Raw genomic sequence first — 11,019 nt, forward strand, 5'->3', positions numbered from 1 at the left:
TGATTGTCTCCAGGCCATGCTACACTGATGCTGTAATTTGTGGTAATCTTTAAGAAGTTTACAAATACAAAGCTCTTCTTTGATGTTGGCGGTGTTTTGCTCCATTCTCTGCCAAGATGATCTCACATAACTTCACTAATATTGAGGTCTGAGCTCTGGGGAAGCCAATTCATGACTGATAGTCTTCCAATGTGTGTTTTTCTATTTGGGAATGCTTTTGCTGCATTACCAGTGTCTTTGGGATCATTGTTAATAGTAAATGGTCTGGTTCTTATGTAGCACTGTTCTACTCGAGTATTCAAAACACTTTACTTTACATTACTCATGGACCCATTTAAACCCATTCATACAACAACTCGGGGTTCAATATCTTCCACAAAGATACTTTGGCATGCAGAATGGAGCAGCTAGTAATGAAAACACCAATCTTCTGATTAGTAGATAATCTGATCTTCCAATCTGAGCAGCCAAATCAGATGTTTTCCAGATGATAATACACAGTGGATCAGAATCTTACCATACTTTTTCTGTTTGTACATCCATCAATTTTGACAAGACCGCTGACTAAAATGTAACCTCAAACAATGACAGTGCCTCCCCTGTGTTTGACAGATGACTGTAGGCTCTGCTTAGCTCTTCTTTCCTAATATCCACCATCAGGTCCATAAAACCTGTTACTACTGAAGGACCATATGCACCTGTCAGGCCCTGGGTCTGGTCTCTGTTGTTTCTTCAAGACATGACTTTCAGATACTGTATGCTGTAGATAGTTTAAATTGTGTTTCAGGCCTGACAATTCTTTTGAATGAAGAAAAAGTCTGGATAGCTGTTACTAAAGAGTAACTGAAAATTTTTAAGAAACTCTGGCTCATTGGGAGCTTTTTTTAAGGATACATTGTATCCTTTCTTTTTGACTGAGTTTAGAAAATAATAATAATAATTGGAAATATTGAATTTCTGGTTTTACGATCACTAAGCCATAATAATCAAAATGAATATGCAATATTTTATTTTATAAAGTGTAATCAAATAGATATGTGGACGTTTTTGAATTCAGTTACTATTAGTCCGATAGCGGTGTGCTTTAGTCCACACGGGGTCAGACAGAAGGTGGCGGTATTGCCCCCGGAAGCTGTTTGACAATCACCAAAAGACCCAAAAGAAAAAGAAGCCGGAAGCATACAGCTGTCAGTTTTGTAACAACAATCTAGTGCTGGACTTTGCATGGAGCGAGAGAGACCGGGGCAAGTTCTGCAGAGTAATTTAATTCATTGCTCTGCCGTGATCGCTGTGTTTAGAGAGCACCATGGATCCGTCACAGGCCGAGACAGTGGATGGTGGTGCTTCGAGTCCCAAACTCGAGCTTTCCCCGGCGATGCGGGCTAAAATCGAGAGGAACCGGCAGCGGGCGTTGATGCTCCGACAAGCCCGTCTTGCGAGTCGTCCTTTGTCCGCTGTGGAGGGTGCAACAGCGGCCAAAGTTTCCAAGACCATCGACTCCGGAGCTGGGTTCTTTATCGAGGAGGAGGGAGACTTAGAGGGAGAGCAGAAGATCAAGGTAGTGGTGCATCAGCCAGGTGTGTGTTTAGTTAGACAAATACGTGCTCGTCTCGTACTTACATTATTTACCTTTGTTCTTGATCACTGTGGGTCTGCGTTGTGTTTTCAGCTCCGGTGATTGAACCAGAGTACCTGATGTGTGATGAATGTCAGAAACCCTTTATGGACTCGTACCTGAGCAACAGCTTTGACCTGTCTGTGTGCGACAACTGCAGGTACACACTTACACACACACCTGATGTGTTTGCTGCAGTTTATGTGCACAATTAATACGTTTATATTTATTAGATTTATTTGGCGACTTATAGTTTAAAACTTTGAACCATAAACACCTACAAGCCTCACTGATTTCCGGTGTTTAACAGCTGTTTACAGTCATGCTCCCCGCCATAAGAAAGAAACCACTCTTACGAAAAACTAAAAACTAAAACAAAGGTTAAATCAGTGAAAATTATTGTTATTGGCTCATCTTTTTACTACAGAGAACTTTAAACACTGGTGACCCGTCAAGCTACCTTGACTTGTTCTTTTAATTTGCACATAAACGTCTCTCTTTGGATGAAGGGCTGAACTTTCAAGTTTCTGTAATGCAAATTCAACATTAATTTACTGGACTTCCTGCAGTTTACATTGCTGGTTACTGACATGAAGCCCACTTTTCATTCAGTGATATTTTGTTATATTTTAATGTAATATCAGATGATCATGTGCATTCACCTGTAATTTGGAAGTGTAACAATTCCAGTGGTGCAACCCAGCTTAATCTTGTAAAAAAATACAAATTATTTCATAACCCAATGTCCCAGTAATATACAGTGATCAGGCATAGCATTATGGCCACTGCCTAATATTGTGTTGGTCTCCCTTTTGTTGCCAAAACAGCCCAGCCCGTCAAGGCGTGGACTCCGCTAGACCTCAACCACAGATGCTCGTTGATCTGAGATCTGGAAGAATTTGGAGGATGAATTAACACCTCCTCATGTTACATGTTACATGTACTGAACCTTTTTTTTAAACAAAACTAAACTCAGGCTTCACCATGAAGAAATAAAAAAAAAAAGGATGATTTGCTGTCATTTACTGTATTTGCTTGTGCATTTTATATTGAGCGTTAAGATACCTAAACATTTTGTGCTGGTGTCCATCACAGTCTATGTATTTAGGGGCTTTAAAGTGCAATCTTTTGGTCATTTAGTTACCTCAAACTTTTTTGTGTATAACTGTCAACTTTTTTTTAAATAAAGTTGTACAACTAAAGATCTATTTTAAACCTATTTCCTTTTCAGGGACAATGAGGAAAAGCACAAGCTGATCTCCAGGACTGAGGCTAAGCAGCGCTACCTACTGAAGGACTGTGACCTGGACAAGAGGGAGCCTCCTCTCAGGTTTATACTGAAGAAAAACCCCCATAACCCACGTTGGGGAGATATGAAGCTCTACCTCCAGCTGCAGGTATGAAAATATGTGAAGGGCAGTTCATACAACTTTTTAACCTATATTCACGTTATGCTAATGTTCTTTAGCATTCAGTGTTGTGTGGCTAGACTGCTCATTGTGAACTTAGAAATATATATATATAATATATTTATCTTAAAAAGCTTAATGTATGTGAAACTTTATTCATATAAAAAAATGTGAAGTGATTGGTTCGCAAATCTTCACTAAAAACAAGGAGATAATTGTTTTGGTTTTTTTAAGTTTACAATGTACAAGTTTTATGACACAAGCTTACCAGTTAAATCAATCACTGTGTGTTAAAAATCGTTAGTCATTAGATTTGTGATAACATAAATAATGTGAAAAGACTATTACCCATGAAATGAGAGGCTGAGGTGTGAGTAAACCAAAGTACTGCTAAATGTTCAGTAAATGTATTAGGGTGTATGTTTTGTAGATTATTTAAAAGTCTCTTTTACATAATCTAAAAGTGAAGAAGATGGTAAAAGTGATTTAAACTTGCAGTCTTTCTAATGGACAGCAGGGGGCGATTCCTTTGGTTACAAAAAGATCTATGAAAAAAAACTTAGTTCCCACTTGGTTTAATAACTTATTAATCACTTTTAAACATTTAATAGTTTATAATGGGTTGTTTAGAAGAAAATAGTTTTTAAAGTAGAATTTACTGGCTACAGTGTGGCTGACTAGTCCTCGGTTTTCCACATATTAGCTTCAACCCAAAACCAAAGATGGCTGCAGCAAAATGCTTAAATTTCAACTTTAAAGCAGAATTTTACATTTCCAAGGGGGACATCATGGTGCCAGTGTCCATCTTACCTGTACAGTCCATGGTCCTGCTAAAAGGTTTTTGTATATTACAGGTGGAGAAAAGATGTATGGAGGTGTGGGGTTCAGAGGAAGCTCTAGAAGAAGCCAGAGAAACAAGAGAAGAGAACAGAGAGGTGCAGAAACAAAAACGCTTCAACAAGAAGGTCAAAGGTTGGTGTTTGCTTTGAGCCAAAATTCTCCCCTCCCCAATGGGTTACACTGAGCACTGTTAAACATCAGCTGTGTGTCTCTGTGCGTGTGTCAGAGCTACGCAGAGCAGTAAGGAGCAGTATGTGGACCAAAAACACCACCGCTCACCAGCACGAGTACGGACCAGAAGAGGTTGTAGATGAAGAGGAAGACCTCTACAAGAAAACGTGCCTCACTTGTGGACATGAGCTTAGCTATGAGAAAATGTAGAGACGCACATCCACAAACACTGTTAAAGACTGATGTCTGGTGCTTCGACAGGAACACAAGTTTCCAAATTCTTAATTGTACTTTTTCCATTTATAATAAATAGCAATAAAATGCTCCACCTAGATCACATAATAGGGGCCAAAATCACCATTGTATTCAACACATTAGCAGTAAGTTCATTTTTTAATGGCTGTTGCACATCTTAGCTTGATTGCTGACTCAATTGTATTTTTAGCCATACCTTTGCACACTGCTTTTCATTGTTCTGCATCATTTGAAATTTGGCAAGTCAAGGAAAGCATGATACTGAAACTTTTTGTATAAAATATTGAATTGTAGGTCTTCCTTGTGACAAATAGGACATTTTCCAAAGCTGCTGCCTTCTTAGAAAAAGTCATATCTTAGGAGGGCAGTTATGAAAAAAGTCTGCAGCTGTTGCCAGATGTCTAAGACTATAAGTTCACATCACCTGCTGTAGTTTTGTTTTCATCGTGGCTTTATGCTCAAGGCATTCTGGGAGTCAGTCCAGTGCCAGTCTGCCAAGAGTATCAATTTTCAATTGATAAAGACATTATCAAATAGCACTGGACAGATGCACCAGTGCACACACTTCAGCCTGGTCTGACCATTGTGAATTTTCACATCTTGGTTTTTATAAATGTAATTTTGTATTAGCTTTAAGGAAATGTGTAAATTTCTTTGTAACAATGTAATTAAAAATTCTCTAGTTGTAAAGTTCTGAAAATGCTTTATTTTCAGGTCACTTCTGTTAGCTAGGTCATCTGTAATGCTATTCTACAGAGCAAAGCTGTAGTTCGTGATCAGTGTGCAGCCACATCTCGACTACATTTCAGTGGTATGTGAAGAGGATAGGTGGCTTTGGCAATTCATGCTTTTGTCTTAGTCTTCTACTTCCTCCTAGCACTTTCCTTGGGCTGAAAAGGGGAAAATTAGATTCAAGAGTTTTATTGTCAATACAACAGTATACAGCATACCAAAATGCTGTTTCACCCCAAGCCCCCCATGGTGCATTTAAGTATATAAAATATATCTCCAAGAGATAACTAGGATTTACAAATAAAATGCTACATTTCAGTAAAATTAAGGGATAGTATTGTAGTTATTAGTACCTTTCTAACTGTATGATAAACAAAGACAGGACAGAGACAATACAAAGTGGATTGTGCAGTAGGTATTGAATACCAGGTTGAAGTTGTCAGGATATTGTAGACAAGACACGAAGACATGTGCAAGATGCAAAATGTGCAAATATAGTATAATCTAGGTGTTCAGTAACTATGTGACTGAGTATGCAAATAAGCCTGTTGTTCCCAGGTCCAGTTTGTAGTGGATTTGTGGAAGTTTTTGAATCCTTTGGTCAGTATTGTAAAGTGTATGTGTATATCAGTCCTTTGGTGGTAGTGAGTAGAGGGCTCTGACTGCTTGGGGGAAAAGCAGCTCTTGCAGTGTCTGGTCGTTACAGTTTTGATGCTGCGAAATCGTCTGCCAGATGGAAGAGGGAGAACAGTGCATGTGAGGGGTGGAAAGTGTGCTTCACTATACTGTTCGCACGTTAGTGTGTCTGTTTGGATTACCAGTTCAAAGTGTAGTCAGCCAGACTTGAATGTTTAAATTTCAATAAAGAAGGGATTGCCAACTCATGTTCAGTTTTAATAAACTTCAGAGTCACCACCAACTGTAGGAAGCAGGACATGATCCTGCCAGTTTAGACACTGGTGGTAGTAAAGATGAAGCAGGTGGGGACGGGATAAAGTAGAGATTGCCACAAATGTTCGAGAGGCAGAAATAAAGCACCTTTAACCGGGGCCAATTTTTTTGTCAGTCTTCTGCAAGCTAATGATTTGCCCAGAGTGACACAGAATGAAATTACAGCGCAGGAAAGTAGTAAAGTGAAACTAGCAACCCGAATTCCAGGAACGCAGTTGACATCTAGCCCTTATTCAAGTTTACACTTGAGAAGTTGCGGATTTAACCATTTTAAATGTTGGAAAACTTTTGTAACATTTTAGTTTGCTGTGGTTCACAGGTGCAATGAGATTTGCCCAAGTTACCCATGACTGTTGAGTACCATTGAGATCATTCCTTTATTTAAATTTTCAACATGAATTCAAAACATGCATAGTTTTAAAATTCAAAGGCTTTCTGGACATCAGGGCTTTGAATAACAAATTCATCCTCTGTTGCATCAACCTTCTCACCATGAGTGTCACTCTAGATAGAGAGGGGAAGAAAAAGTAGTTTAGTCAGCTTTCAAATCTGTAAATGCAAAAAAAAAAAAAGAAAAAAAAAAGAAAAAAAAAATATTAGTACAAGTTCCCAACTTCAGATTACAAAGCTTAAGGCTTACATTATAACTGTTCATCCACACAGCTAAGACTTACATCACTAAAGTACTTCTCAATTATGTTATGTGCAGCCTGATACACCATTTCATTGTCATGGTTCTGCAGCATCTCAATGTGGTCCAGTCCTCCCAGCTCTTCAATCAACAGGCTAAGCTTCTCCATCTCACCAAGCTTTTCTGCAGCCTGAAAAGTTACAGCCAAAACCCCAAACATAGTATCATTTAGACTCAAATCTCACTGCATTTTAATTTTCAGTTACCCAAATTAATGCATTTCATAATCTGCGACATCTTCTGCCCTCACCATGAAGATGTTGTTTATGGCATCCAATATGACCAGAATGACTTTAGCATCTTTGACCTGAAGTAGGTTGATGATTGCTTCCAGAGCACCACTCTGCACCAACTGGACCACCTGCTCCACAGTAGCCCCACTAGTCAAGTTTGTTACAGCCCAAACAGCTTCCCTCTGAGTTTTGAAGTCACCCTGAGACGAGGAAGAATATTACACACACAAAAAAAAAAAAAAAAAAAAAAAAAAAAAAAAAAAAACAACCCCACAAAAAACAAACACACAAAATATTTGGCAGCTGAACAGATAAGCCCATTGTTACTTGTGAAATTGGACAATTTTCTGTATTAAAGAAAAAACAGAACCTAACAACATACTGAAGGCTAGCTTAGAATCTGAACAGCACTAGTGTTTAAGTTGCAAGCCAACTTTCAGTGTTGATTTCAGCCCATTTATCACAACTTCACTTGGAAAAGAATTAAACTCCTACACTTCATTGTGGCCTTTATCCACAGAGTAATGGCTCATTAAAACTACGTTGGATCAAGTAACCCAGTAAACGCAAAGGTGATGTACTCAAACAGTTTTACACTTTAAATTCCGACTACAGATTGAAGGCTACTCACATTTCTCAGTAGATGTACTAGAGGAGGAAGCAGGCCACAGGTGATCAGCTGTTGGATTTGCTTGCATGGACCTGCAGCAATGTTTGACAAGGCCCATGCTGCCTCCTTCTGAATACTGGCCTTTGGATGCCTCATTAACTTGGGTAAGACATTTAGAACTCCAGCATCAATTGCAGTCTGGGTCTGTAGGTCAGAGCCACTCACTATGTTCCCAATGGAGCGGAGAGCTGGGGTCTGGTTGTCAAAGATTTTAAAAAAAAAAAAAAAAAAAAAAAAAAAAAAAAAAAAAGAAAAAAAAAAAAGAAAAAAAAATTATATGAAGTGATCATTCATATTCAAATGCAACACTGAGTAATGACGGAGGGGAAAGTATTAAATCTTCATATCTCATGTCAGATTTTTAACTTATGCTCAAGTGACAGACCCTTAAGTTCAGAGTAGTTAAATTTGTGTGTGTGAATACTACCATGACACCAAGCTCCTGGTGACTCATGAGCTCCACCAGTCGAGGAACAATACCAGTTTTCACTACAATTTCAATGCGGTCATTGTCACCATCAGAAAGGTAGGAGATTGCCCAGCATGCATCAGATAAGATGTCCTTGTCACTTAGATGAAGCAGCTGGACCAGTGAAGGAAGCATCTACAGAAGCGGAAGATGTAGCTTATCAACTGGTGGATTTGGAATTAAGATTTGCAATCTGACCACGTGTCAATACAACAGTTCCTGATCTTACCTGCTGGACTGCAGACAAGGGTGGAAATGGATTCTTGTTTCGACACAGGTTGGACAGAGTCCATGTCAGGTTACGCAAATAGCCAACCTGGAGTTAGAGTCAATTACAGTGCAGTTTAGACTTGAAGTTTCTTTCACCATTTTACTAGTTATCTGATAATTCCATTTTAGTTGGGGCTTTTAGTTGAAGTATTATTACTACTACATCACATTTGACCAATTTGATGCACTCATTGGCATTGAAAGTCATCAACATGAATTACTATACACTAGAACCAGTTAAAGGCAGTCAAGTTCCTTTGTGGGAACTTCAGTTTGACAAATTAAAATCGTATATTTTTCAGCATAATGCATTTAAACCAGTCATGATTTGGCAGTGTGGTTAAAGTGCAAAGCTAAACCTATACTCTACCAAGTGCAGGACAATCTCAAATCCAGAATATTGAATATTTAGAAGTTATCAGAAAAAGAGAAAAACGACAAGCACAAACAAAGCTTGCATAAAACTGACCGGTGTGTCTGGAGAGATTCGAGACAACAAGGCTGGGATGACATTGCACTCAATCAGGACATCGCGATAAGTTGCACCATCACCTGAGGAGTAGTTACATTGTAAGCATAAGCAACAATGAAACTGACGTAGAGGACTGGATTTTATTTTCCATATTCCTTTGTTTAGTGGGAAGACCTCAGAGTTGCTCAGCAACTGAGGCACTTTTTGCAACTCGTCTCAGATTCCCATTTTCAACACCCCCTTTGTTAGAGCAAATCCAGACATGACAATACATTGCATTTAAGATTTAACCTGCAATGTTCCCAAGAGCCCAGACAGCCTGTTCACTAATGTGCAGCATTGGCGAGGACAGCAAAGAGATGAAAGCTGGTACAGCCCCATGTTCCACCACCTGAGGGTAGACACACACATTTAGTCTGCTCTGAAAATGGCTCGAGGAGGTTACAAGGTTAACCCAAAGCAGACATGTGACATATCACTATACTATGTTGGATATTGACAATATCCAACATGTTGATAGATTACTGTGAAATCTGTCCAACATAACATTAATATCAGACAGCTTTAATACCTGCTGTGTATGCCAAGAGGTCCCGGAGGCAATGTTTGTTAGAGCCCAAGCTGCTTCAAACTGCAGAGTTGGCTCATCGTCCATAGACAGGAAGGACACAAAGTTAGACAGCAAACCAGCATCTATAATCTCCTTCAGAGGAGGGTTACGCTCTTGAGAAAGCAGCTTCCTGAGGAGATGATTAAAAAAAAAAAAAAAAAATTAAGGTACAGGCTTTACTTTGCTCAGTTCACTTGTTCCACTTGTACCCAATAAATTCTTGGGTGTCATTAACATTGTATAAACGCCCATTACGGTTTCCCCACAGGTCCCATGTGATCCCTGAAATTGATGTTTTTCTTTACAGACAGACTGAGATGGTAATCATCTGTGAGATGGCATAGAGCAAGGATTACATTTGAAGACAGTATCAGACAGATCATAATCATCCCTGAACACTCACCGGGCTGCCTGACAGCCTCGGGTCTGGGACTTCCTGCAGTCGCTGTTCACGTCTTTAATTATGTCCTCAATGGATAAGTGGGTCACCTAGATTACAGGTATGTTGTTAGAGTCTCTGCTAGTTTTAGTAGAGTTATTAAAGGTTTCTGGAAACTTACCAACTCGTTGGGGATGTAGTCTGGAGACAGGGCCTCCTCGTCCGGGAGGGACGACAGCGTTAAATTTCTTCTTTTCAAGAAATTTTCATTCTTGTGAGCTTTGCGCAACTCCACGCACTCCGTGATCCTTTTCTCCCGAAGTTTCTACAGGAGTAGATGGTGTAGTTCAGATAAAATAACCCATTACATAGAACCTAAAAAAAAAAATCATAGTCAACTTACTGCTGGATCTTTCCCCTTATTTTTAAATTTGGAGAGCCGTTCGTCGGTAACGTTTTTAGTGGGCATGTTGGTCTTTGAGCGCACGGTAATCCAAGCTCCTGAAATAAAAACTCAATAAAACTAACCGCCGTGTGATTATATTTGTCAAAGCCGCCTCAGGTGAATCAAGTTAGATGTGATTATTGGAGGAGCCGTGCTGATTCATTCAAGCACAGCTGTGCAGGTTTCAATCAAGTAACGAACTTTAGGGCTCCCGCAAGGTCACTTTCAGTCTATAGCAGGAATAGAACGAACTTGCTTTTATGCTATGGACTCAATATCAATATCACAGCATCGCTGCTTCTTTTTAAAATATTCGCAAAAACAATAAAATAAAATAAAAGCATAAATGTTATTCCACTACAGACTGCCTTTTACTAGATTTTAATTTTATACGGATCATAGCTCAAATTAAAGGCTGGGGATTTCCATTTTTAAATATTTTTTTCCTATAATGCACTCTGGAATACACATGATACATGCATAATAATAATAATAATAACAATAATAATAATAATAATAATAATATATATATATATATATATATATATATATATATATATATACGTGTGTGTGTGTGTGTGTGTGTGTGTGTGTGTGTACACAGTTATGAGAAGTAATTAAACGCTAGCAGCCTAAATTCCTCGCACTGGAAATTTTGGGGGCTGCAGACGCTTTTGCGTAGGATTAATCTTAGACAGCAGAGGGCAGCACAACATAACAGACAAACTGCTTGCATTTGATCAAAAAAACTGTGACGAAATTAAAGTCCCTGCTAAATAAAAATAAGATTTTAAATGTATCATTAAT

General features: G+C 38.8%; 2 protein-coding genes across 4 annotated transcripts; one reads left to right on the forward strand and one right to left on the reverse strand.

The window, feature by feature from the left end:
- The first annotated feature begins 1,004 nt into the window (after nucleotides 1-1,004).
- Nucleotides 1,005-4,938, forward strand: xpa (xeroderma pigmentosum, complementation group A). Its single transcript, XM_063476594.1, has 5 exons — nucleotides 1,005-1,577; nucleotides 1,670-1,775; nucleotides 2,847-3,012; nucleotides 3,879-3,996; nucleotides 4,091-4,938. Exons 1-5 carry the CDS (start codon nucleotides 1,307-1,309, stop codon nucleotides 4,243-4,245), a joined length of 816 nt encoding a protein of 271 aa, XP_063332664.1. The 5' UTR covers nucleotides 1,005-1,306; the 3' UTR covers nucleotides 4,246-4,938.
- A 1,386-nt stretch (nucleotides 4,939-6,324) lies between these two features.
- On the reverse strand, nucleotides 6,325-10,236 carry kpna7 (karyopherin alpha 7 (importin alpha 8)). 3 transcript variants are annotated; one of them, XM_063476591.1, is made up of 12 exons: nucleotides 10,171-10,236; nucleotides 9,949-10,092; nucleotides 9,792-9,877; nucleotides 9,350-9,518; nucleotides 9,070-9,169; nucleotides 8,776-8,858; nucleotides 8,266-8,352; nucleotides 7,995-8,171; nucleotides 7,529-7,762; nucleotides 6,915-7,097; nucleotides 6,648-6,794; nucleotides 6,325-6,477 (listed from the first exon to the last, which is right to left on the reverse strand). In XM_063476591.1, exons 1-12 carry the CDS (start codon nucleotides 10,234-10,236, stop codon nucleotides 6,391-6,393), a joined length of 1,563 nt encoding a protein of 520 aa, XP_063332661.1. In that variant the 3' UTR covers nucleotides 6,325-6,390. The 3 variants fall into 3 exon arrangements, with proteins under 3 accessions (XP_063332661.1, XP_063332662.1, XP_063332663.1); XM_063476592.1 differs by having other exon boundaries at nucleotides 9,792-9,862; nucleotides 9,937-10,092; XM_063476593.1 differs by lacking the exon at nucleotides 6,325-6,477 and having other exon boundaries at nucleotides 6,566-6,794; nucleotides 8,752-8,858.
- Between the last annotated feature and the right edge of the window lie 783 nt (nucleotides 10,237-11,019).

The sequence above is a fragment of the Pelmatolapia mariae genome, linkage group LG6 (assembly GCF_036321145.2).
Source record: "Pelmatolapia mariae isolate MD_Pm_ZW linkage group LG6, Pm_UMD_F_2, whole genome shotgun sequence".
Classification (NCBI taxonomy): domain Eukaryota; kingdom Metazoa; phylum Chordata; class Actinopteri; order Cichliformes; family Cichlidae; genus Pelmatolapia; species Pelmatolapia mariae.